Source organism: Myotis daubentonii, chromosome 6 (assembly GCF_963259705.1).
Source record: "Myotis daubentonii chromosome 6, mMyoDau2.1, whole genome shotgun sequence".
Lineage (NCBI taxonomy): Eukaryota > Metazoa > Chordata > Mammalia > Chiroptera > Vespertilionidae > Myotis > Myotis daubentonii.
In genome coordinates, this window is record NC_081845.1 from 78743247 (window position 1) to 78770507 (window position 27261).

The 27261-nt window shown below is 41.3% G+C and overlaps 1 protein-coding gene across 1 annotated transcript in view; it reads left to right on the forward strand.

Annotated features, from left to right (window-relative positions):
- The window catches only part of PKHD1 (PKHD1 ciliary IPT domain containing fibrocystin/polyductin), a 409206-nt gene that overhangs the window by 61659 nt on the left and 320286 nt on the right, over positions 1–27261 (forward strand). Inside the window, exons 30-35 of the mRNA XM_059701438.1 lie at positions 5010–5205; positions 5907–5974; positions 7404–9008; positions 11073–11216; positions 16291–16495; positions 22761–22911. Coding sequence (XP_059557421.1) covers positions 5010–5205; positions 5907–5974; positions 7404–9008; positions 11073–11216; positions 16291–16495; positions 22761–22911 — 2369 coding nt within the window. The remainder of the gene's footprint in view (positions 1–5009; positions 5206–5906; positions 5975–7403; positions 9009–11072; positions 11217–16290; positions 16496–22760; positions 22912–27261) is intronic.

Here is a 27261-nt window from a genome sequence, read left to right on the forward strand (position 1 = left end):
GATTAGCCAAGAATTCTTGTTCATTTATACATACTATATATAAAAAGAATGAATTCTTTAGCACACAACAATAATAAGCAATCATCTTTCTTTGGTAATTCAGATGACAGGATAGAAATATAATAATTTATTATCATGTCAGACCATATAGATTTGGGAAAGTACAGGTAACACACCTTTCTGGTTAATGGAATGCCAGATACTAGAGGTTTATGGCAGCCATATATGTGTATTATAAAAGACCATCAAATATACCCCTACTCCCCTAAAAAATGGCTGAAATCGATTTTTTTTCTGGTACTATTTTCATTCTCCATTGCTCAAGAGTTCATAAATAAAGGGAAGTGTCCTTTAGCTCTCAATATTATTCAGCTCAGATAGTGCAGAAGAAGAATTTGCTGCCTCAGGCCACCAAAGTGCGTAAAATTCTTTAGTGGTATATATTCTTCCCAAGGAAGTAGAAAAGGGAGGAGGGAGCTTTGTGTTCTATTCAAATTTCAGTGATTTTGGCTTTTAATAAAATTTCCTACCTATAATGAAAAGAATGAATACATTGCATCAGTGCCTGAAAGGCATCTAGGATTAGCTTGACAATTGACCAGGAGCCCAAGGAGTTCTTGTTATTGATATATACAACATGATGTGTTCTTTGCAGAATTTGCACTTGCATTCAAATCTTTCTACAGGCAGTAAAAGGAACATGCTATAAAATCCACAAAGAGTGGTAATCTGTTGGGAAGGTCTCTTTGAAAGTCGGAGTGTGACATATCTTCATCCAGGAGATGATTATGTTGATGGTGACATTGAAGCCAAGATGAAATCAAAGAAAGAGAGGGAGAGGGGTGGGGATGGGGCCAGATAATTTGATGTAGAGGACCACTAGGGTGGATTTTTAGTCAGTCAGCTCTAGATATGAATGAATCCCAGTTCAACCATTCCATGGGCAAGATATTTAACTTCCTTTACCTTTAGTTCCTTTAATTGTTAGGTGGGAATAATTCTTTCAAAGTTATTATAAAGTTGGAGTAAAGTAGGTAAAAGTCCCTAGTCCAAGAGCTGACATGGAGTAAGTACTCAAATGCTTTGTTAAAGAGAATGCCGTCATTCTGCCAGATATTGTGTTATATTCATGAGCCAAAGATGGCCTCCGCATAGTGGCCCTATGTTGTTTACTTTTTCACAGCAGGTTGGGAGCCATTAGTTCAAGACTGCCAATGTCAAGCCCAAATTTTGACATACCCAGTTATTTTCAATACTAGAGGCCCAGCACGTGATCGCGTGAGGAGGCGCCCCGCCTCCCCCTGTGTGAGGAGGCGCCCTGGGGGCTGCTGTGGGAGTCAGGCTGGACCCGAGCCTGACTTCTGCCCCAGGCCTTCCTGGCCCCCCCGCCTGTGTCTGCTCCGGGCCACTGGAGCCACCGCACCGGCTCTGGCAGGCCCCCCCTGTGTCTGTCCGCTCGGGGCCTCACCTGCGCGCTCAACCTCCTCCTGTTTGGTCGTGTCCCATTATGGCATCCTGGCCTAATTTGCATATTACATATATATATATATATATATATATACACACTAGGGGCCCGGTGCACGAAATTCGTGCACTGGGTGTGGGGGTGGGGAGTGTCCTTCAGCCCAGCCTGCCCCCTCTCACATACTGGGAGCCTCAGGCGTTGACCCCCATCACCCTCCAATCGCAGGATCGGCCCCTTGCCCAGGCCTGATGCCTCAGCCAGAGGCGTAGACCCTCATCACCCTCTGATCACCTGATTGGCCCCTTGCCCAGGCCTGACGCCTCCGCCAGAGGTGTCAGGCTTGGACAGGGGACCCCCATCTCCCCCCGATCACTGGCTCTGGCCCCCGCCCAGGCCTGAGGCCTCTGGCCCAGGAATCATGCCAGGGCAGGGGACCCCCATCTCCCTCTGATCGCTTGCTCCACCCCCCGCCCAAGCCTGATGCCTCTGACCCAGGCTTCAGGCCTGGGCAAGGGGACCATCATATCCCCCCAATCCCCGGCTCAGCCCCCCGCCCAGGCCTGATGCCTCGGCCAGAGGAGTTGACCCTCATCACCCTCCGATCACCAATCACCGGATCGGCCCCTTGACCAGGCCTGAGGCCTCCGGCAGAGGTGTCAGGCCTGGGCAGGGGACCCCCAGCTCCCCGCGGTTGCAGGCTCTGCCCCTGCCCAGGCCTAACGCCTCTGGCTGAGGCGTCCGGCCCGGGCAGTGAGGACCCGCAGCTGCAGCGGCCCCGCGATCGTGGGCTCCGCTTTAGGCCCAGGCAAGGGACCCCTAGCTCCTGGGACTGCCAGCTTCGACCGTGTCCAGCTCCCATCGCTGGCTCCACCCCTACTTCCTGCTATCACTGGCCAGGGCGGCAAAGGCACCTGATTCTCCTATCATGGCTGGGGGGCAGCGCAAAGGCGGCCCCAGGGCCGCCTTTGCCCTGCCCCCCAGCTCTTAGCTCCCCCCTGGGTTTCCGATCACTGTCAGTGGCAGGGGCCTTCTTCCTGCTTTCCCTTTCGCCTCCCTGCATTGTGCCTACATATGCAAATTAACCGCCATCTTGTTGGCAGTTAACTGCCAATCATAGTTGGCAGTTAATTTGCATATAGCCCTGATTAGCCAATGAAAAGGGTATCATCGTACGCCAATTACCATTTTTCTCTTTTATTAGATAGGATATATATATGTATGTATGTGTGTATGTGTGTGTGTGTGTGTATATGTATATGTATATGTGTGTGTATATATATATATATATATATATATATATATATATATATATACACACACACACACATATATATATATATAGTACCCCAAGGTAGTTTTTTAGCTTTTTAGAGTCGGCCTACTTCACATACTCTATAAAACTACACACAACATCTGCTAGATGTAGATAAGATAAACCTGGGAGCTATAAAGAACTCTAAACCACTGATGCCCTTAGGAGCTCTTTGACCCAAAGACTTCCCACCACACTGCTGGGTGACATCATGTAGACACGTAAACCCCTTTCTGATCATCCTTTCCCCCAGGACTTCCCTTGCCGCCCTCCCCTTCTGGCTGGTGGTCCCTTATTATTGCCTTTGAGATTTCTGCATTTATGTGACCCTGTCAAAGCACCACCCATATACAACTCATTTTTCTGTGCTCTGCCACCTTGTGGCCATGTCTTTTTTCTTTCTCAACCCTGAAATTCCTTGAACTCACTAAACTCACTATAGTGAGGCTTCAGACTTCACAGTATAAACAAGGCTGGGAAGACATGAAGAAGAGGATGTGGATGAAGGTAACCGAGGGCTTGTGAATACTGTACTACACCAGAGGCTTTCCTGGGACATCTAACTTAATCCTTACAACAGACAACATGGGGTGGGCTCTGTTACTATCTTAATGATGAAACATCCAAGGCTTTGAGAGCCCGAAGTGAGTCACACAGGCAGTTAAATGGAAGAGCAAGGCTTTAAATACTCAACAAGCCACAACCCCTCCTTTTTGACATTTCTCTTTCAAGTAAATGTCCTCCTCTAATTGGCTGTGGTGTCCTATAGATGCCGGCCCAATAGTGGTTCTCAAACATTAGCAGCTCAAGGAGCTTAAGAGATGCTTTCTTTAGCTCTAGCTGTGTCTCTATGGACACACCAAGATGTGGGAAAGGCATATGGATGTATTTTCCCTCCTGCCATGGTATGCTTGATTTCTAGCTTTTGTTATGACTCCAGTTGTCTGAGGAGTGGGTTTCCCCTCTCCTGTCTTTTTAACTGATCTTATAAATTGGAATAATAGCTTTAATCATATTCTTTCTTTGCATAGAAAACTGTGGAGGCCTCTGCTGTCCAATGGATTAAGTAGAGAACCCTCAGGATAGGCTTTATCTTCAGCCATAAAACCACCGTCAACTTGGCTACCCTAGTAGAGTCCCTAACTGTGTGTCCATGCGTCCATGCGGCTGGTCTTCCAGAAAGCCACCCACATCTCCTTCCTGCTCTCACAGCCACTGGATAATGGAATGCGAAAGTGTTACAAAGACTTGGAGTAAACTTGTGAAGTTTTTAGAATTGAATTGTAAATCCCTTCTTGTTTATATTGGCTTCTTGGGATTTAGCTTTCAAATTGAATTTCAAGCACTCTCTTGCCCATGAGGCCTTTCTTGATACTTTGAACATTGACCTCACTTGAACAACCCACTGCTTAATTGTCACCTCTGGATGGGAGGTGATACAACTGAGGCTCTTTTGGCACCTATTTTCCCATCTTTGAGGGCTTTTTGAGGGCAGGGTCTATGTGCAACTTATTTTTGTGCCCCTGTGACATGTTAATCTTGGTACACAATGATATTTGAAGTAAAAGGCATTGAATTAGTGTGTCCATAATATACAGAGCATTTCGGTAGAGTTGCTAATTAAACTAAATGCATCTAAATGTAAGAAGACTGGGCTCAGGCCTTGACATTTCCATTAATTAAGCATGAAACCTTGGTTGCCGAACCTTAGTTTCCTCAAAAGCTAAATGCCAGTCCCACTAACAGCTCCATCTATCTCATCAGGATAGTGTGAGGATCAAATGGGATAACACACGTGAAAATGCTCTGTGAACTGTAAGTACTGTACTCACATACAGCATTAGTATGAGGTCCAGGGCACTCTGAAGATACAGCTTTAGACTTTCTATCAGTGGAAAAGTGGAAGTTTAAAAAAAGGACATAGGTTACTATTTGTTGGTTATGAAGGCCATCCACCCACCAAACTATTTCTTGATTTGCCTCTGCGTGAAGATAAATTAGTTTGCCTCTTGAGTACAATTGTCCTAACAACTTTGAGATTATACCTTTAGCTCTATAAAAGAATTGTTAGAAGTTTCATGAAAAAAATTAGGTTGGCATTAAAACTCTTTAATTGTGGTACGATGCACAGGGCTGACCATGTATTGAATAATAAAAGACAATTTTAGAATTGAAGAGGTGGCTGAGGACACAGACCCACATCACAGGGGCTAAGGAATGCTTTTCATACAGGAGGTGAGACCCTTTTCATCGGCGTGGCGCTGCTGGTGGACTGCTTGGATTTGCATGTGGAAGTCCACATCCAGGATTCCTTGGCTCGGGTTCATGCAGAGACTGCCCAGGGCCTGGAGGTGGTGCTGCCCCCGCTGCCAGCTGGCCTCCACAGAATCTCAGTCTCCATCAACGGGGTCAGCATTCGTGCACAAGGGTGAGGTCAACACTTGCCGTTAATTTTAGGTCTGTTTGATGGTCTAGTGATTTAGTTGAGGAATTCTAGTTTTGAGTTAGGACTTTAATTTTTATTCTTCTGAAGTTGGGAAATAAACACATGAGAATCATAAAATTTGAAAAAAATCTTAGAAACCCTACAGGAGAGTTCACTCTCAAGACCAATTCAGGGGAAACTTTTGGCTTACTGGTTTGGGAGCAGAGAACTTTCTGGAACTAAGATATCATGGCTCTTAAGAGGGGTGGGCATCTATATAGTAAGGAAGAAGATCCTCTGCTTTAATAAGGGTCTGTATTTAAATAAGACCTTTAATAAGATTGTGTCTAGGGCTTTGAATACATGGCTTATAATTATTACATAAGCCATATTCATATCCACTTTGCCTTGAAGTCCCTCTGCCCAGTATTTCTCCAGAAGTTCTGTCTCCTCATTCCAGGAAGTTAGCTAAACTGCATGGGACTGATGTCACCACATGATACTGGCCCAGGAAAATGTCCCACCAAACGTCTTTTCCCTACCATTTCTTTACTTCACTGTTAGCCAATGTATTCACACTTGCTCTCCATCACCGCTCTCTTCTCTTCCAAATACATACACTGCTTCTGTCCTGCTCCTTCCTTTCTAAGTCCTTTTCTAAGCCTCTCAGTTATTTCATAGCAGTCTCCCATTTTCTTCTGTAGGGTGGATCTTCACATCCAGTACATCACAGAAGTTTTCAGCATCGAGCCTTGCTGTGGGTCCCTCCTGGGTGAGTGGCTGTGACATGACTGGTACCATTTATCCAGAGTGCATAATTCACTGGATACTCAGATTTTATTCCTGAATTCATTAACCAGTGAGATTAGAAATGAGCAACAGGGAGAGGAGTTTTCCCTGTGCTCCAGGAACTAGGTGGTATACTATGAAGGCTGTGAAATCTCGGGGCATCCTTATCTCAGCAAGCTCGGGAAATTGAAGAGTTTTTAGGAAAAGGAGATGTGCCTGGCTTTCCTTTCCTAATAGAAAGAGGATAAAACATCTAATGGGTAGTTTGTCTTGAGTGGATATTAGACAAATAAGGCAATAGCTTCCTGCATTCATCCTTTAGATCCTGCACATATAAGAAGAGGCATGAGGTTTGGTGTCTTCACTTTTATCTAGGAATGCAAATGAAAGACCCAGAAGTAGCCAGAAACACAAATCCCAACATGGGAGATATGAGGACAAGGCAAACAGAGAAATCTAGGAAATTATTTCCCCCCCAAAATGGAGAGCTATATGTGTGCATGTAAATAATCATTGCAATAGTGTATGAAATAGCACATTATCCTTTTTGAGTATAGTAAAATCCTTTTAAAAGCTACTGGGCTATTAGTATACTACAGATTTGGTAATGATATGGGGTGTATTGCTCCAACTCATATCCTGAAGATGGTTTGTTTGTCCCTCAGCTGGAGTGCAAGATGAAGTCTATAAATATAGCAGTAAATTCACAAGAATGTTCAGTGGCTCTTGATATGTCACACACACACAACCATATAATATATGGAATACTAAAATATTATATAGGATAATATAGATGGTAAATAGAAGACTTCAAGAGATTTGATGTTTCATTATTGTGTAAGTTGAATATATAGAATTCAACTTACACAATAATGCATATACTTCACAAAACAACATATAGAATAATATGAAATAATGTCAGATAATATGGCAGATGATAAACTAAGGAATTTGGTTTTTCATTAATATATCAATTGTATCTAGGTTTATATAAAATATACATACACTTTCTCTACATAACATGATAATATAGACTAACATGTCAGATAATATAGCAGATGACAAGAACACTTTAAGAACTTTGATTTTTTTAGTAGTGTATAAGTTGATAGAAGTGGTGGCTTCTAGGATGGTATCAATATACTTGAAAATGCTGTCTTAAATATTAAAACATTCTTCTTTTATAACAGTTTATATTGTTTTACTGTGAATTTCAGCCCATCTGATTCCTGCAAAAATGAATTTAACATTGATGAATTCAGAAATTTAACATTGATGGGGTGAGGTGGTATCATTGAGGTGTCACGAACACCCCACCCTCCAGTTAATCGCTCTGGGGCTTACATGGGTGTTGTGAGTTCCTGGTTCTGAATATCAGCCTTAATATTTTGTGTTTGTTATTCACACTTTAGGTGGAACCATCCTCAGCATCGCAGGAGCAGGGTTCAGCAGGGACCCAGCTTTAATTTGGGTGCTTGTGGGCAATCGGTCCTGTGACATTGTGAACTTAACAGAGACAAACGTCTGGTGTGAGACGCCCACCCTCCTGCCGCCTGAGGCTCACGACCTCACTGTCCCAGCCCCTGTGGAGGTCTGGGCTGGCAACAGGTCCTTCTCCCAGGCACCTGGACCATACCTGGTGGGGAAGGGCTTCACCTTCACGTACGCGGTGGCAACAACGCCAGTGGTCACTGCCGTGCGAGGAGAATTCACAAATAGCAGCCTGAGCCTCTACGTGGAAGGAAATAACCTCTCCAACTCAGTGATGCTTCTGGGGGACTTGAACTGCGACCTAGAGACACGGTCTTTCGGAAACAATGTGAGCCTCTCCAGGTGCTCCTTTCCTCTCCACGGTTTGGAGGCCGGTGTCTATCCCCTTCAAGTACGTCACAAGCAGATGGGCTTTGCTAACATGTCTGCGGTGCCCCCGCAATTTGTGGTGACACCACAGATAATGGCCATCTCGCCAGCCAAGGGTTCTGCTTGTGGTGGGACGGTACTCACGGTGAGCGGGTTGGCTCTCAACTCCAGGAGGAAGGCGGTTCAGGTGGATCTTTCGGGTCCCGTTACTTGTGCGACTTTGAGCTTGGGGGACCAGACAATCCTGTGCCAGGTTGACCTGCTGGGCGACTCCTTGCCTGGTGCTTCCTTCACCCTGAACGTCTCAGTCCTGGTCAATGGGCTCCCCAGCGAGTGCCAGGGTAATTGCACTCTTTCCTTGAGCGAAGAGACAACTCCTGTCGTGGATGCCTTGACCACTAACATCAGTGGGTCTCTGACTTCAGTGCTGATTAGAGGTCAGAGGTTAGGCACCACAGCCGATGAGCCAGTGGTGTATTTGGATGATCATCTTCCTTGTACTGTAACCTTCTTTAATGCAAGCCACATCACATGCTGGATAAGTGACTTGAGCCCGGGACTCCACTACCTATCAGTTGTTCATTCAAGAAATGGGTATGCTTGTTCTGGTAACGTTTCCAGACACTTCTCCATTTTGCCTCAGGTGTTGGATTATTTCCCCAAGAATTTCAGCACACATGGCGGAGGCCTTTTGACCTTAGAGGGCACCGCCCTAAGAGGGCAGAACAGCACGTTGGTCTACATTGGGCAGCGGGCCTGCCTGACGGTGACCATCAGCGCGGAGCTCATCCAGTGCACTGTTCCTGCAGGGAATGGCTCTGCTGTCCTGGACATAGAGGTGGATGGACGTTCATACCAGATGGGAGTCATTGATTATAGCAGCACCTTCACCCCGGAATTGCTCTCTGTTTCTCACACTGGTGACGTCTTAACCTTTGTGGTGGCCCGAATCTCAGGAGCTGAGAACGTTGACATTTTTATCGGGGTATCACCCTGTGTGGGTGTCTCTGGCAACTGCACGGTTCTCCAATGCGTGGTCCCAGTCCTTGCTGCCAGGGAGTACCAAGTCAGAGGTTATGACCACATAAGAGGATGGGCCTCATCCGTCCTGGTGTTCACATCGAGAGTTACTGTCACGGCAGTGACTGAGAGCTTTGGTAAGCCCAGCAAATAAGACAGAATGCTTTCTTCATGTAAGTGGATTAATCGCTGCTCTAAGAGGTAGGAGACAACATCTATCTGAATGACAGGAGAGAGAAGCCTGATTGGCCTCTTACAGTCCCAGTTTCCTCCGAAAGCTGCATGTGTGAGGTTATATTTTTCATCCAAAAATTGTACCTGTTCTGTAAGTGTGTGATTGTATTTTAATTGGATGCTTTTACACAATTGAATTTGTGTGTTAATAATACCATTTATAAGAGCTCATAATTTGATCTTTAAAGTAGAACATAAATGCCTATGTGTCAATTTGAATTATTTTAAACTTATTAAATGTGATTAATTTTTAGCATTTTATATATTTTACAGATGAATTAATACTCCACTAATAATAGGCCAACTGCCTACTATGATTGCATTGGTTGAACTTTTTTCTCCTTTTAGATGAACTGAAGTTTGCCTTGTCTTTTCTTCTAAGGATGGTTTTGGCTTCTGTTCACGTAAAGCCTTAATGCACTTGGGATAGCTCGAATTTGATTGGGCTGCAGAAAGTATAGAGGAAATTGTGGGAGCTGAAACTTTGACTGATGCAGTTCTAGCCAAGCCTTTTCTTACAACAAATTTGTCCGGCTTCAGCTGGGTGGGATGCTATGGGGATTGGGATTTTGATCCCTAGTATCTCAGTAACTTAGCTGGGCAACCTTCTAAGCTTCAGCTTCCTTATTTGAAAAAGGGATTTGGGTTGGATGCTCCCTGGTTCCCCTTTCTTCTCTCTAAGATTCCATGATTTTTATAGCGAGAAAGCAGAGGTATGAAAGGCATAATAAGCAAAGTGTTGTTCTTGAGTTTACCAGGTGGCTGTGTAAGTACCACCTAGACTTGCTATGAAGGCAGTAGAAACTCGAACTCTTTCTCAACATGGACTAGACATTGCACGTGTCTGAGAGTCCTGGTGACATTTACCTTTATTGCTTCTCAAACTGAAGCAAAACGTGTCTGTTAACAATTGTCAAACTTTTACCCATTAGAGACAGGCACTGTCATACAGTGCTGTAGAAGTGTAAACTCATGCAACATTATTTTGGAGAAAAATATGGGAATATCCATTAAAACTAAAAATTTATGTTTCCTCTGACATAGAAATTCCACTTCTAAGAATTTGCAATTATTTTATCTAAATAAGTGTACTGTTCATTGCAGCACGTGAATTATAGCAAGAAAGGATAAATAATGGAAGTATCAATCAATAGGAAGATTGCTGAATAAATTACGGCATAATCATATGATGAAATTCTAAATAGCTATTAAAGTGATGAGTTAAGTCCTTATATATAGACTTGGAAAAATGTCTATGCTATTCCTTTATAAAACAGGTTATATAAAAATATGTATGGAAAGATCCTTTGAATAAAAATATATGTATGCTTAGAAAATTCTAGAAGGATTCACAAGAATCTCTATACATAGCTACTTCTAGTGAGTGAGATAGGTGATTAGGGAAACTTTTACTTTATTTTTTATACTTTTTTGTATAAAAACTTAAAGAACTATAAAGAAGCATTACTGCCCTAGCCGGTTTGGCTCAGTGGGTAGAGCATCGGCTTATGGATGGAAGGTCCTGGGTTCAATTCCTGTCAAGGGCACATATCTCCGTTGCAGTCTCAATCCCTGGCCCTGGTCGGGGTGCATGCGGGAGGAAACCAATGAATGTGTCTCTCTCACATCAATGTTTCTCTCTATCTCTCCCCTTCCTTTCCACTCCTAAAAATCAATGGAAAAATATCCTCGGGTGAAGATTAACAACAACAACAAAAGAAGCATTAGTTTTCTATATGAAAATTATTACATTTTTATAGGTTGTTGACTATGATTGGGGTCAGACAGACAAAGACTCTGGCTTACTGAAAATAAGCTGAGGGAGGCTGTCAGGGGCCCGAAGCCAGCTGTATGGGTTCTGGGGGGTGTAAAAAGTGACAGGCAGCAAGGAAGTGTGAATTTGAATTGCGAGTTAAGTAAAGAAAGATCTGCCTCTGTGATCGTGCATTTGTGCTTGTGTTTTGAAGGCTGCCTGGGTGGACGGCTTGTGCATGTGTTTGGAGCAGGATTTTCTCCAGGGAACATCTCAGCTGCCGTGTGTGGTGCTCCCTGCCAAATCCTGGCTAACGCTACAGTGTCTGCCTTCAGCTGCTTGGTTCTTCCCCTGGATGGTCAGTAAAATGCCGTATGTTTTTAAGAGAGTATATATGAGAATGATATTCTTTGGTTAGCCCCATTTTTTGTGATTAATGCTGTGTGCACCTCTAATTTTTCTGTATTCCTGGGAAAATAATTTCTCTACTTTCCATCTAAAACGGTAGCTAGAATCAAGGACTTTGTATTAAAATGGTTCATACTAAGTTTTGTCATGTTAATGGCAACAAAAATTGATCACCTATGTTCTTGATTGCAGTCATATGATGATGGAGAAAGTAATTTGGAGTTCTAGATATTGGTTTCAATGACAGCCTTAAGTATCATGGAGAAAACAATCTCTTGGTCTCTGTCTGGGGTGGGGCTGTTAAAAACATCTGGTTATTCCAGGTACTAGAGAAGGGATCAGGTCATCAAGCTATTTCTCGCATATTTGCCTAATGGCTGAGTTCTTGAATTCTTATTATAGGCAAAAGAGCCAACATTAACATCATCCTCTTATTCTGCAATGTTCAGGCAATTACTTGGGCCCTTACTCAGTAAAACATCATGATCTCTCACTGCTTTAAGCTTCTTAGGAAGGTGCAAAGCTTTGATAGTCTCATGATAGGGCTTTACAACACAGGGTATTTACCCACTGAGCTTTACAAAAAAAAAAAAAAAAGACAAAGGAAAGAAATTGCCATTGTCACTACAGGAACAGCTTAGCCAGGTGATTATCTTATTTGAGTAATCATAGCTATTGTACCTATGAACTGAAAAGCCATTTTTACACCTGCTCTCTGTATAGTGCTATAAGTTACATTCCTAGCATGTGTCTGTACCTTAAATGCCATGCAGGTTTTACAAAGCATTGTTTCATCTGAGCTTGAGAAAAAATTCTAAGATGGATAATATTGTGATGCCGGTTTGCATTGGGTTGTCTTACACAAGAAGGAGGAAGAGGAGCAGGAAAAAAGAAAAGAAGAAACCATTCTTACTTAAAATGTTAGAAATTGAGTTTCTATATCATCATATAGTATATAAGCAGAACGTTGTGGAGGAGACCTATGCTACTTAAAATTCTACAGTAGGAAGCCAAATAAATTTAATTCCACAGTGGGAAACTTAAGATACAGTAAAAGATTTAAGTTTAAGATGTTTTCTGTATCATTTTTTTCACTCTACCTTCTATGCATAGAATAGTGCTGGCACAGTGCATGTGCAAAATCAATGCTTGATAAAGGAATAAATGAAGGAATTAAGAAACCATGGGAACAGAAAATCAAGACTCCACATTTTTAGGTTTTAATATTTAATAATAATGCTAACTTTTTAAAAAAGGCTTTCATATATACACTGCTTAAATTAATTAACTTTTTAAAGCCCTGTGGCATTATTTAAAGACATTTGATTTCAACTAGAAGTCCAAGATAAAAACCACCGAGGTTCCAGGGTCAGGTAAATTGTGGTATTGAAAGTGTGACAACTCCTACAGGAGAAATAATAGAAATTATTTTTATTTTAAAAGATTTAATGAAGTTAGAAAAGGACTTAACATTCTGTATTTTTAAGAGGAAAACGAGTTGGAAGCTGTAACTCTTATCATTGTCACTAGGTGTCACCAAACACTCATTGATTGTGCAAGAGCTGCTCATTTACTCTAGGGAAATGGACTGTCTTCTTTCATGAAAAGAAAAATAAAAGGTAAAAAAACCCCGCTCTTAATGACAGTATCCAAAGATGGAGAGGAACTGATAAAAACCAACTCCATTGCTTCTTTACTTGAGATCCAGTGTGGTATTTGGGGATTCTATCAACTCCCTGAAACTGGTGAAAACATTTTGAGTATATGATTGTGAATATTTTTTCCTATGCAAATAGGTCTATAATGGACAGGAAATAGTCAAAGGGAGTGTCTCTCACAAATTATTAGAAGGTACTAATAATTTCTCTACTTGCAGATAAGATTGCGTGTAATCATATTTGTTATATAAATTTATGTTATATTAAAAAATTTTGTAGAGGACTGTTTCACAAGCAGCTATGATGTGCACTGACCACTAGGGGGCAGATGCTCCAACCGGTAGGTTAGCTTGCTGCTGGGGTCCGGACCATTGGGACTGGGTGAGATGGGGCAGGACATGCCCTGGAGCCTTCCCGCAGCCCCTTCCGCAGTCTCTCCCCAGCCACCAGCCCGATGGCCCCGATCTCAGCCAGGTGGAGGGACCCCGCCCGTGCACGAATTCGTGCACCGGGCCTCCAGATGAGAATACTAACATTGCTATTGTTTTTGCTGGAGCAGTAACAGCAGCATCACCTGGGAATTTGTTAGAAATGCAAATTCATGAAACCCACTGGATTTGAAACATTCCAACAAGTAGCTATTTTGATATTTCACTTCTGAATTCTGACATTCTTTCCTAATTTGAAGCTCCAAACTAGGTAACTCCTCTGTGTAAGCAAGTTCTGACAATATTGGGTAGCATCATAAGATGCCTACATATAATCTGGTCTCATATTTGTTTTAAAAATTACACTGCTGCTTTGCTGGTCTATAATCTCTCTGTTACTATTATTCCAAGGTGTGTGTTTTTTTTCTTTCTTTGTAACATAACTGTGCACAGCTGGAATTTCCTCATCTTATATTTATATAATTTCTTTTTTTTTCCTGTGGTTTACTGCCTTACTATTTTCATTTAGTCTTCTTGTTTATTTCTCTTAACTTCTCTAATTTGCTAAGGTCACTTTGAATTCTGACCCTTGCTTTGAGTTCTGTTTCTTAGTTTGACTTTGCATAATGAAGAAAGCAATGTTTCAGATTCTGGGATGCAGATGATGGCTTAGAACCCAAACTTTCCTAATTATTGTTTTGCTTATTCTGATACCACAGCACAAATGTGTTTTCTTTTCATCAGTAGAGCAGGGGGTTTAAAGGTGCCTCTCGAAAAAGGTGTTTTTGTTTTTGTTGTTGCTACTTTTGGTATTCTCTCTCTTTGCCTTTCTCCCAAACTGTGCTTCTAACATAAAAAGAATTTTATTTTGTTCTTGTGATGGGCTTCTAAAACATCTTGTCAGGTGAAACTGGTACTTTGTATTTATAAAATCAGCAAGATGTTTGATCTTTGGCTTTTTTGCTCTTGTACCTTGAATTATACTACATGATGTTTTCATGGAAACTTTAACTTTTCCATGAGGCAGGAAAAGCTAAAGTTATTAAGGTTACACCACTATTTAGTGGCCCGAACCTTGAGTAAAATCCATAGATTCTGATCCCAGCCCTGGGTAACTTTTCATCATCCACGTTGTTAATTTGCATCCACCTAATCACCCATAATGAGTTCATTATTTTATAGGTGTTGAACCTGTTTTTATTTGCCCTAGGGCTTACTAACTGGAAGTTCTCATGTTTCCTCTACCCATAGGAGTCTTACTAGTACTTGCCAGCCATTTCAATGGCTGTGATTCATTCAGGACACATTCACAGACAATCTGCTATGTGGTGGATGCTTTGGAATATAACAACAACAATAATAATATGTGCATGTGATTGCATAAGTGCAAACCCTCTCACATGGGCTTATCTCATTTGTCCCTGTTTCATGCAGCAGTGTGATGGAGACAGGTCTTAGGTTCAAGCCCACAGTTCCTGATAACATTTGTCATGTACCTGCATGGACAGACTACCTGTAGAGGTAGAAGGCTAGAGAAAAATTTTCTTATTTCTTCTTTATTTCATTCAGGTTTTTAGATAGAGCTGCTCCAAAACCATCTTGTGTAGAGACTAATCTTCCTGTTTAAGGTTATTGCCAATCTGCCTTGTTGATGCTATAAACATTGTGTCTTATGACCTGGAAAGAAATGGCCTTTGGGTCAAAGGGCTTCAAATAATTGCTTTTCTTCTTTACAAAAGGTTAATAATCATAATTATAGGAAAATCGAGGACTTATTTTAATCAAGAGATCCCATAAAGAGAATGAAAAGTTTAGCCACAAACCTGGAGAAGGTATCAGTAGCTATATAACCTCCATAGGTTTAGTACTCAGAATATATAAAGAACACAAAATAATAAGAAAAGATAAACATTGCAATAGAGAAAAGGACAAATGACAGAAATAGGAGTTTTGCAGAAGAGAAAACATGTTGTTACTAAACTTATAAAAGTTGTTTGATAAAAAAATTGATAAAAATGGAATTTAAGGCTGCAATGAGGTGCCATTATACAGTCACTGGACTGGCCAAAATTAAGAGTCTGATAATCCCAAGTGCTGACAATTATGTGGAGTAGCAGGAACTCAAAATTATTGCTAGTAGGAATGTAACTGACACAACCACTTTGAAAACAATGTGGCTCTATCTTGTAAAGTTGAACTTGCACCTACCGTATAAACAAGCACTCTGAAGGCATATACCCCAGAAGAAACTTTGTACATGTTTGTAGAAGCAAAGACTAGGAAATATCCAAAAGTCTATTAGTAAGAGAAATGAAAACCATATTATATATTCACACAGTATAGTATTGAACAGCAGTGAAAATGTATGGACAAGGTTGATGGGGGGAAAAGGAGACAGATGTAATACTTATAAAGAATTTAAAACAAGAAAAGAAAGTATGGACAACATTTACATGTGATAATATAAATAAATCTGGAAGTATAAAACTGAGTGAAAAAATCAGGTCCAAGAATACTATGTCACATATTCTATTTTATAAAATTCAAAAACAGGTATAACCCAATAATCTTTCGTTTGGGAATAGAAAGCCACGAGAGAAAACTGTTTTAAAAACGCAAGTGGTTGTTTCTGAGAATGAAGAGGAAGAGGGTGGACTTGGTGAGGAGCATCCAGATTTGAGAGTATCACAGCTCTTTTAGATTTTGTGTTGGCTGGCAGATTCACATGAGTTTTTCTTACGTTGTTTCATATTTTATACAAAGTTTTACTTATATTATTCTGTGGGTATTATGTACACATAATACATTTTTAAAGACGTAAACTGATTATTTTCCTCTTCGTTAAAGGATAACACATGAACTTCATTTACGTAACAATGTGAGGCCTCCAGTTCTTTCCGTGGTTATTACCTCACCTAACGGTGACCATTTCCTGCAGTGTCCCTGGCTTCCCTGTGTGACCTGAAGCACGAGCAGGAGAGCTGTGAAGCCGCCAGTCACACCTACGTGCAGTGTGATTTGACTGTCGCTGTGGGGACAGAGAGGCTGTCCGAATCATGGCCTTACCTCTACATTTGCGAAGAAAGTTCCCAGTGCCACTGGACAGAATCAGCCTTTCCATTGCTCTCGGGCCTCTTCATCAGGTAACCCTGTGCTCTCCCTCCCTGACCTTCCCCACGAATGCATGGCCAATGGACTGATGAGGCATTGGAGACTGCAGGCTGGGTCGAGGTGGCTCTGGGGCCCCGACACTGTTGTTAGAGGAACTGTTCCATTGTGGATTCCAGTCTGCATATCAAAGCATCGCTTGTCTTTTCAAGTGTTCAGGAGAACATCTGAAAAATCTGCCCAGTAAACAGCCTGCTTTGTTCTTGCTCAGATTTTAATATTTATCTTCCGATCCAAAGCAACATCTGGTGAATGCCAATGGGGAAAGAGATTAGACATTATGAAAAACAGAAGGCTCTTTCCCCCTTTCCTTTTTCTTTTCTTTCCAAACAGATTCACAAGTATGACAAAAAGTCATAGAGAAATCCAGCAGATTGCACAATATTTACTCAAAAGCAGGGAGGATGCACAGGCAGGATGATTGTAGATCTAGGATTTCGAAGCCATAGTTATCAGGATTTTTTGAACTTAAGAAACAAATAAACAAATACCACAACTTTCCAGGTAAAGCCCCTTTCTTAAAGAAATTTAATGAAACAGGTGTGACCATGTTGGAAACTGTGTGGCCTTCATTTCCACAAGCAGTTTCTTTCCTGTGTGGTGGGACTTTTCATTGCTGAGCATGGCCCTGTATCCTTCCTAACTTCTTATCTGGATGGAGTGGTTACATCTGATAGTGTATGAAGGCCTATTTTCCCATTTTAAAAAAGAAAACTATACAAGATCAATTACCCAGCATGAAAGAGGTGACTGGTTCTTTTCATGGCCATCCTACCATTCCATGTCTTGAGACTGTGATTTAGCATGAATTTGCCACCGGAGGTTTGTGTTTAGTCAAGGAATTGGCTGGTTGCTTTTTAGAAGAGCAGGAAGAACTCTGTTTAGGTCACATAGGAAATGGGGTCCTAGAGGTTATACTCAGGGGAGACCGGATTTCAGAACTCACTGCTGCTGGACACCGAGATGTACATGTCACTGCCCCTGGCTCCATAGAATTGGCGGACTTGACCTAGATCCCCAGAGCTATTCCTTTGGAGTTATTCTATGTTCTCCCTCCTCACTCTAGGAGGTGGCTGAGGCTACTGAGCTTCAGACCCCATTAAAATTTATGCCCTTATCAATATCATTTTGAAAGTGCTACTCAATGTTCTTGATATCACAGCAGGCAAAAGTGGGTGTGTTTTCTTGAGTAAGAATGAATATAAGTGTTGTGAGTTAAACAAAGTGTATACTTAGTGTTGAGGGTGAGGGGAACCAGCACTGCTCTTTGCTGCCATGAGAAGGAAAGTTAGAACAATCTACAGAGATCATTTGGACAATATGCACTAATAACCTTAAAATTCTTTGTATTTGGAGACTCAGCAATTTCACTACTAGGATTTTATTTTAAGAAAGCAGTTTGAAGTATGTAATATTTATGAAAACATGTTCTTTGAAGTTTTAAGTATCATAAAAATTTGAAATGAAATAAATGTTCAATAATAAAGAATGCATTCAAATGATAATATATTAAGAAACCTTTGAAAATCATGTTGTAGAGTATTTAACCAAAGAGGGACATGCTTACAATATATTGGAAAGTGAAAGGCACAAGTCACAAAATAGTGTACTATCTATTCCTAATGGCGTATATAATGCATATATTTATATATGCATGTGATAGGTTGCCGGGCTGACCGGCAGACTTTGAATGACCGATAAATGATTACTTTACTTTGACACATGTTTCTGTGAAAGAGAAGCTGAGGGACTAGTTGGCATTAGGAACTAAAAAAGCCTTGATTACCTGCCTTATTAGACTTTTATTGTCATAATAGTTTGAACTAAAATTAACTATTAGATACAATTAGCAGGGTAAGTATTCTTGAGAAAGCATATGTGTCTGTCCTGTCCTTTAAGCAAGGCCATGTCTAAGTAAACACCCAGGGGCTCAGACTTGTTTGGAAAAGTCAAGGCAAGTTCCCCTCAGAGGCCTCCACCTTTTGGAGAATCCTTCTTACAGACATTCCAACCAAGTCCCGTGCTTCCCTATAATAGGTGATTAGAAAAAAGACTGGAAGGATATATTCTACAACATTGAGAGTGCCTATTCTTGGGTGGCTGTAGCGCTGGCCATGTTTATTTTAGTCATTGAGTTTTTATGTATTTTTTTCAGTGAACATGTACTAATTTAAAAACCAGAAAACATACTCTAAATTATACAAGAAAGTCATGTGCCACATAGCTTACCTTGGTTTCTCTTAAGATTATGCCTGTGAAGCCAGAGAACTACTTTCTAGGATCTTAGCAGGGGACCCATTTCCATGAAATGCTTTATCCCCCTGCCAGTCACTACCACTATGGATCTGATGTCAATTGACAAAGGTAGACATGCATATCTGTGGTGAAATATGCCTAGTTCATCCATCCATCCATCCATCCACTCGCCCACCCACTTACCAAGTTCCCACTATGTTTTAGGTCCTGTGTCAGGAGCTGGTCACTCCATGGTGAAGAAGGCTTCAAAGTCCCTGCCCTTAAGGGTAGAAGAGAAAGCCAGACAATAAGCAGTACGATCCCATCTTGTGATAAGGAGTATGAAGTGATGGAAAATGGTGGGGGCTACTTTATACGATGTGCTCAGAGGATGCTGCTCTGAGGAAGTGCCTTAAGTGCTGGACTAAGGAGGAGAAGGTGTCATTATGCAGAGTCAGGCAGTGGGGGTAGCAAATGCAAAGGACCCATCAAGGTTTGTGAACTGTCAGAGGACAAACAGCAGTAGAGTGGGGAGGAAGGAAAGTGGCCCTACATGAGCTCAGGGAGACCTGTAAGGCCTTGAACGCCGTAAAAGGAACTTAGATTCTATTCGAAGAACAGATTAAGTTAATTAAGTATCTTTCCGAAGTCATGGAGGCAAGCCTCGGCAGTGCCAGGACCGGAACCCAAGGCTTCTGACTCACAGTGTGCTTAGCACAAGGCTCTGCTGTTAGCAGTTGGCTGGACTGCGTGGGTTCAATGAGATTTCAGAGCCATAGGAAGCAATTTCAGGCTAAGTGAGGAAGATAGAATGATGCAAGTGCTTTTTATTGCCTATCCTAAAGAGCGCATACAGGAAGATAATGGGGTTACTTTTGGATCTGATCGGACCAACTGAAAGAGCAATAGGTTAGTGGTCAGAAAACTTAGAACTTTCTGTGCTATCATTTGGACCAAAAATTTGTATCATGTTCCCTCACAATAAATATATGTGTATGTGTGCATGCACATCTATGTAATTTATATCCATGTATCTCTATCTATACACATGTTTATACTTATATTTAAATCTCGCCAACTGCACTACTTAATTCATAGATTATGACAGAAAACATGGAATAGTAGCTATTAAGAAACTTAGAAATTTTGTAGGTGTTAGATTATTTTTAATATCCTGGAGTTTCTGCTAATTTTGATGATGGCTTTTTAATGAAAAAAAATCTTTAGTGAGATAATTAGGAACAAATACAAAAAGAAATATGAGCTAAAGCTTGTAAAAAGAAGTCTAAGCCAACAGAAAAGAGTAAGAAGAACCTGATTAGGGAAGACAGTGCGTTGCTACAGGCACATGAAAGGAGGGAGAAGTAACTGACAAAGAGCTAGGAAGGCAGAGAAAGCTCATTGGGAGGGTGGAAGCCAAAGACCAAGAAAGTTGTGAAGGAAGTTGGTCACTGCTTTCCTTGAGTTCGTGTCGGTATGCCAGATCATCCCTATACTGAGAACAAAGACCTATGTCATATGATTGGTAATCAATGTGACAGGAGGGCACACAACAGAGAGAGCTGATGGGCAAATATTCTTTTATTTGATTAAAAAGGGAAAAAGGGGAGTTCTGGATAGTTAGACAACTAAGCTTGATTATCCCTGACGAATTTCTAGAATGAATTATTCATCAGATGGTTTGTGAGCCTTCAGAAAGGGAAGTAGCTATCTGGGAATCAACTCACAAGGAATGTGATGGTGTGGTGGACCAACTTCATTTCCTTCTCAAACTGTTCCAAATACCCTCTCTACCCCCAGTAGCAAAGGAAAGGTTCTAGCCATAAAGCCCAAGGACACAAGCAGCCAGTTGGTTTGAAGTTCTATGTTTTATTTGAACGGTCCAAGTGAATTTTGCATTCTATTCCATCCTATTTCCATATTCATCCAAATATTACATTACATTGTAATTTAAAAGTTAAATTACCATTTTTTTCGTTCTGATTCTTAGAGTACAACCGACACTCCAGGAGCAAATGCTGTATTTATCCCATGGTTCTGTCTAACCCTGGATGATGACTCAGCTAAATGTATTTGTAGCTACATTATATGCTCCAGATTCAAAACATATTTGAGCAATGGCTGGCTCCACATAATGGAGATGACATGTACCAATAATGAATGTAAATTCACACATTTATACTTTAACAAAAATACTACCAGCACAATTACCAGCATAGCGTGAGTGGCCTTATCTGACATTTAATGTGTGCCAGATTCTGTGCAAGTCATACTGTAGGCGTCATTTTGCTCCATTTCCTCAACACTTTTATAAAATAGGCACACAGTAATTAGGATCTCCCTTTTACAAACCAAAGCTTAGAGGGTCATGTCTTCACAGTGTCCTATAGATAGTAACTATATGCTTGGGGATTCAAATCTAGCTGGTCTGCTTCCAAGCTTAGCTTCTGCATGCAGATGCTTTTCAGAAAATCAGGTGGACAAGTACAGCATGGTACATCCTCAGGCAGTTGCCACTCTGAGACTTTGAGTTTACCACCATCTTAATTTAGGCATGGGGCTACCAAATCAACAGGGAGGGCTCAGATAAAGGGAGCCCACAGCCTCAGTGGTCAGCCCAAACCATGTGTGTTCATTTCTGGGCCCCAAGATGTTAACATACTGACAATCTACAGTAGGTTAGAGGAGAGTGGGCATGGAAATCATGTCTTGGGGGGGATAGGGAGCTGGGAATGTTTTAGCAGAAAGAAAAGATTAAGTAGACATGGTAGTTATCCTGCTCATTATTTTTAGCAAATTGTGGGAGCAACTGTTTTGACATTGATTTGAAAAAAGATGCTCTAGTCTGACATGATTTAGTTTCTCAAGCAGTGACCTCTTGCCCTTTCTACTGCTCTTCCTGGTCTTCCCATGCAATCTGTCTTCATGGCTGACGTTCAATCAGCATCTCAGAACCTTAGAATACTGCTCTAGGAGACAGGACACATAGGTTCTAATCTCAGAGCTGCCATACTTTTATGATTGGCTTTATGCAAATCCCCTGATCATTTTGGGTTATATTTTTTATACTTCTACTTACTTTACTGGCTGAAATGAGGTCATACATGTGAAATTGTTGAAAAGTTTAAAATATCACGCATTTATAATCTTTGAGTTAGTTGTAACAATGCCTAAAGCCAGGATTATTGTTGAATAAATATCACACCTGTTGGGGACAATGCCCTGCAATATCCATGCGCTCATCTCCCTTAGAGTGCATATTTTTAGACCTTCTGCAATGCTGTTTTTCATTTTAAATGCAGTCTGGTTTCTCTCCTTAAAGCAAGAGGACTTTTAAAGCAAGTGGCTGGTAGTATAACTGGCACATATATCGAATCTCCTTAGTCTGGGCTGTTAAGTAAGTTTAATTAATTTACTAAGTTAATGTTCCACTGCTTGCAACAGAGCCTCATTGCCATCAGCTGGGGAGAGGGAATTGAAAGCCTAAATGAGCTCATTTTTTCACAGTTGGAATTAGGGACCAGTTAGCCAGTTGTGTGGGTTTTCCAATTTCTCCATCTGCCCTGGGGGGATTCAGGCAATTCACTCCCCCAACACTAAGTGTGAGTAAGAACAGGAAGAGGGAAGGGGAAAAGAAAAAAAAAAAAACACACACACACACACCTCCCTAACATTTGCTTCCATTTTTGGAACTGGAAGCATTGCTTGCACATTGCTTGTTAAGTTGGGCTTGGAGAAGCTTTTGCTAATGTTCCTGATAGGTTTGGAAAAAGAGAAAGGCTGAAAGATATTTACCACGTGCATTTTCATTGCAGGGTGTGCAGATAAAGGGAAAACAAATAAACAATAAAATAATGGAAACAAAATTACAGAAATTTGCAAAATTTGACAAATGGCGGCCTGTAGTTGCCACAAGCTAATGGCTCGCAATGATTAATAAGAGTAAAAATAATTGCATTTCATTAAGATTGATGACACCCCATTTAACCTCCCCTCTCGTTTCAGCCCTAAAGTGGAAAGAGATGAAGTTCTCATCTATAATAGCTCCTGTAACATTACCATGGAAACTGAGGCAAAGATGGAGTGTGAGACGCCTAATCAGCCAATTACCGCCAAGATTACTGAGATACGGAAAAGCCGGGGCCAGAACACTCAGGTATAATCAAATCTTTTTTACAGACTGATTCAAACAGCTCAAATTTAATTTGTAATATTGTGTACATTAAAAAAACAATTTAGTCCAAATGGCAGCAATATATAATATTAAATGCTCTCAAACTTTGAGGAGCTGCTCTAATGCACAACATCTGAATTCATAGTTAACTATAGTTAATCATATATTTTCTCAAAAATAAATGAATGCTGCCTGGGTTCTCTTAAAACAAATTCTGAACAGATAATCTCAGCATTTTGTCCTGCTTTCTGGGTGCATGCTCAAAAAGGGCTTTCTGTGGCTTATTTCCTCATGAAATAAATGGCTTACAATTTAACCAAGTGCTTCTGGAAGATTTCCAAATCATTCAGCCATCCCCCCCTGTCTGCTGGTCCATCCAGTTCATCTCTGTTCTGTGGAGAATAGAGTGGAAATTTCAGCTTTTGAGGAAATTACATGCAAATTAAAATGGAAAAGTTCTACCAGGTCATTTCATCTGTCTTCTCTACCTCAGTTTATCCTTTCTGAAATCATCTAAACCACCCCCTTCAAGGGCCTCTCTAAGATACCATCTTAAAAGTCCCCAGTGAGAGAGTCCACAGCTTCCCCAGGGATTTTTGTGAATTGAAATCAGACTAAGAGCTCTTTGGAAATACATCAGATTATCTTTCACAGCTCCCCAGGCTTCTCACGGTACACCTATAAAATATAACATTTATTGAGCACCTACTCCCTTAGGTGCCTTCCTCTTTATGAAAGCAATTCCCACATTTTTCTCTTTTTTTGTCTCTTTTATTGGGAGCAAACATTTATTGAATGCCTATTATGTGCCACACATGATAGCAGATTCTCTTGCGAAAGCTGCTTCAGTTCAATCTTCTAAATTCTAAGCTATACTTCTTGAGTTTGTAAGGCGTGTTTTTTCTATAGCTTTTGGACTGGTGCTGAAAATGTATGCAATTACAAGTAATTTTTCTGTCTTTTCTGAACTGTTTCCTGTCTGTCTTCCCTTCCCTCTGGAGTCTCCCTTCCCATTTTATCACTTCCCCGGGCTTCTCATGCCCCTTGCCTTCCCTTCCCTTCCCTTCCCTTCCTTTCCCTTCCCTTTTCCCTTCTCCCTTCCCTTCCCTGTTGCACAGGGCTGTCACTATTTCCTTGTGTCCCCCAACCCAATACACCTCTTCCTTTTAATTCATTACCAATTTTAATTATTCATCTCCAGCACGATAGTGCTCTAATTGCAGTGTCCACTTCACCCTGTGCCCCTGTTCGTCAGGTGACTGTCAGGGATGGCTGGAAGGTTTGTTGGAGTGAGGGGGACTGTTGAATCGGTGCTGTGTTGTGTGTGGAAAGAGAGTTGTGGGCTCAAGACGAGCTGTGGGACACTGAGCAATCTTTAGACCTTGTGGGGTCTCACTTTCCACCTGGTTCATGACCTGGGATTGTTGGGATGCTCACGTGAGCAAACGCCAGTGAAAGGGAGGAAGAGGGGGTTGCACAGTGGTGAAGTGTGGGCTTTGGAACGAGATTGCTGGGTTTGAATGTATCACTTATCTGAGTAACTGTAGGTAAGTTACAGAGCCCCGCTGTGCTTCAGTCTTCTCATCTGTAAAGTGGGGTAAGAATAGCACACCCTTAATAGGCTTGGTGTGAGGATTCTAACACAAGAGCCTTCGCCACTGAGAATTACACCAAACACCATTTAAAAATGTCTGTTAGCCATTATTGACTGTGCTAGTTTGCTAGAAGCAGTTCTAGAAGATGATGCAGAATTATTTTTCTGTAGTGTTTGCCGTTTTGACCAGATCACTTCATGTGTTAGATTTTATCTATTTTTTCATTGTCTCAAAGGCTAATTTTGAATTTTTGAGGCCTAAATGCCTCAGTCATCTTTAAATATTTATTCAGTATGCATTTATTGAGTTCTAACCATGTTCAAGGTCCTCTGCCATACTCTGAAGGAGGCAAAAGTAACGTGGTTACTTTCAACAATAAAGATAATTTAAAACAAAACAAAACAAAACAAACAACAAAAAAACAAATGACATGGAAAGAGACCCCACCTTCAGGGGATAGTAGGGAAGAGAGGCCATGTATGCAAGTAGGTAACCTTCAAAGGACACACAGTGTCGATTCATCACAGCTGGATGAAATGTTGGATGCCATCTGGACCAGTCCATTCATTGGTGAGAAGAGTTAACTGAGCTACATAAAGAAAGATGAACTGAAAAAGGTCACAGCTAATAGTTTTGCATCATAACACATGTGGTCTTAAGCACTGTGGGGAAGTAAGCCATTTACTCTTTAGAAGCCAGGTGTCTGACAACACCTCCTAGGCTCATGCCAGTGTCTAGGAGAATCTGATCCTGGCATGTCTTGTGACCCTATAGATCTTAGGGTGTCTGCTTTTCCTGTTTTGGCCTGTGGACATGTCACCTGTGTTAGGATGCATAGTTCCTAATCTGGGCTGGGCCTGGGGAAAACCAGCATTGAAAGCTGCCTAATCGAAACTAGAAGTGAGGTCTCTAGTTCCAGGTATTATGTGAGAACCTTGGAACAGCAGTTTCACAGAATGTTAGTAAGTATTCTGTGATAAAAGGGTTCATAGTCAAGTACATCTATGAAAGCTGGGTTAAACAAAATTATATATATATTTTACCAAAGGGCCTGTGAGAACATTCAATAGGTGACTGCATAATGTGAATTTCAGAGGTGTGAAAGGTCACCTTCAGATAGGGCAGTCAACGGAATTCTACCGAAGCAGGTGGTTATATCTTGGTACAAAGAATGAGCAGGGTACAGACATTTCAGGGCTGTAGAGGAAAGAGACTTCTGGTGGAGGAACTGGTAGGCACAAGAAATCGACACAAGAGTCCACAGGGAGAGTGCAAAGAACATGGTGTGTGTGAAGGGTCGTGTGAGTTGCAGGCTTGGGAAGGTAGGCTGGGATTGGATTGTGATTGCCGGTTAAGTGTTTAGTTCTTTAATTCATTGGGCGACAAGTCATCTTTGAGGAGTCACTGCGTGATGGAAGTGTCTTGAGACACATTGATCTGGTGCCTGGGTGGAGATGACTTGGGAAACCCAAGAAAGGCAGGAGCATCTCAACCAGGTAAGATATAATTTTTTTAAAATTTTTATTTTTTTAAATTTTATTTATTTTATTGCTTAAAGTATTACAAAGGGTATTACATATGTGTCCTCCCCCCCCCCCCCGCCCTTGACAATACCCTGGCCTCCCCTACCCCCCAGTGTCTTATGTCCATTGATTATGCTTATATGCATGCATACAAGTCCTTCAGTTGATCTCTTACCTCCCTCCCTCCTGCCCCCCAACCCTCCCCGGCCTTCCCGCTGCAGTTTGACAATCTGTTTGAGGCAGCTCTGCCTCTGTAGCAAGATATAATTGAATTAGGGAGGTGGCAGAGGAAATGGAGAGGAGGGGACACACACAATAGTAGACACTTGACAACTTGTGTTAGATAAAGTGTTCAAAGATATGGAAAATTAGATGAGGTAGGTAAGAAAATTATATGCTGACTTTTCAAATTTGTGAGAAAAAAAAATCTTTGTGCTCATGACTCCCAAATTATAATTTCCAGCCCACACCTCTCCTGAGCTTTAGATTCCTGAACCTCATGACCTGCTGATATCTTTACTTGGATATTGAAATTACACCTTTGATCTAACTAACAGGTTCTAAATTGAACTCCTGATTTCCACTGCTTCTCCTCCCACCCCCACCACAGTTCAACAGACTTGAAGGCAACTTTTGCTCACCCTGTATATCCTCATGACTATTTTGCAATTGCCATTTTGTACTTTCTAACCCCTCCCCCTTTTTCACCCAGTCCCTTAGCCCCCTTCTATCTGGCAACCATCAATTTATCCTCTGTATGAGTTCCCAACAATGTGAAGGTGTCAGTTTTTCCAGTTAAGACTGCAAATCTACATTAATATTGGGAGTCAGTGCAGTTAAAAACAAACAAACCACCTAACAGGCATTTTTATTTGTTTGCTTGTTTTTGGTAAAAAATGCCAGACTGATTAAAAAAATATATGGAATTGCCTCAAATAGCCAAAATTACCGGGTAAAGAAATGAATTTTGAGGACTGATGTCTAAGTTTATTATAAAGCTCTGGAATCAATAGGAGTTCTAGTCAAGATCGTGTTTGAAAGAGGGTTCTACTGCTAAAATTTGTTTGAAAATCTGGTGCAGTATCCTGGAACCCAGGGGAGGAGAGAGATGGAAGGAAGGTGTGGTGAGGCACAGCAAAAGGGCTGCGAGCAGGAAGTTCTTACTGATACTTAGGCTGCAGGACAGCATTAGTGAGGAGAAAAACCAAATGTTT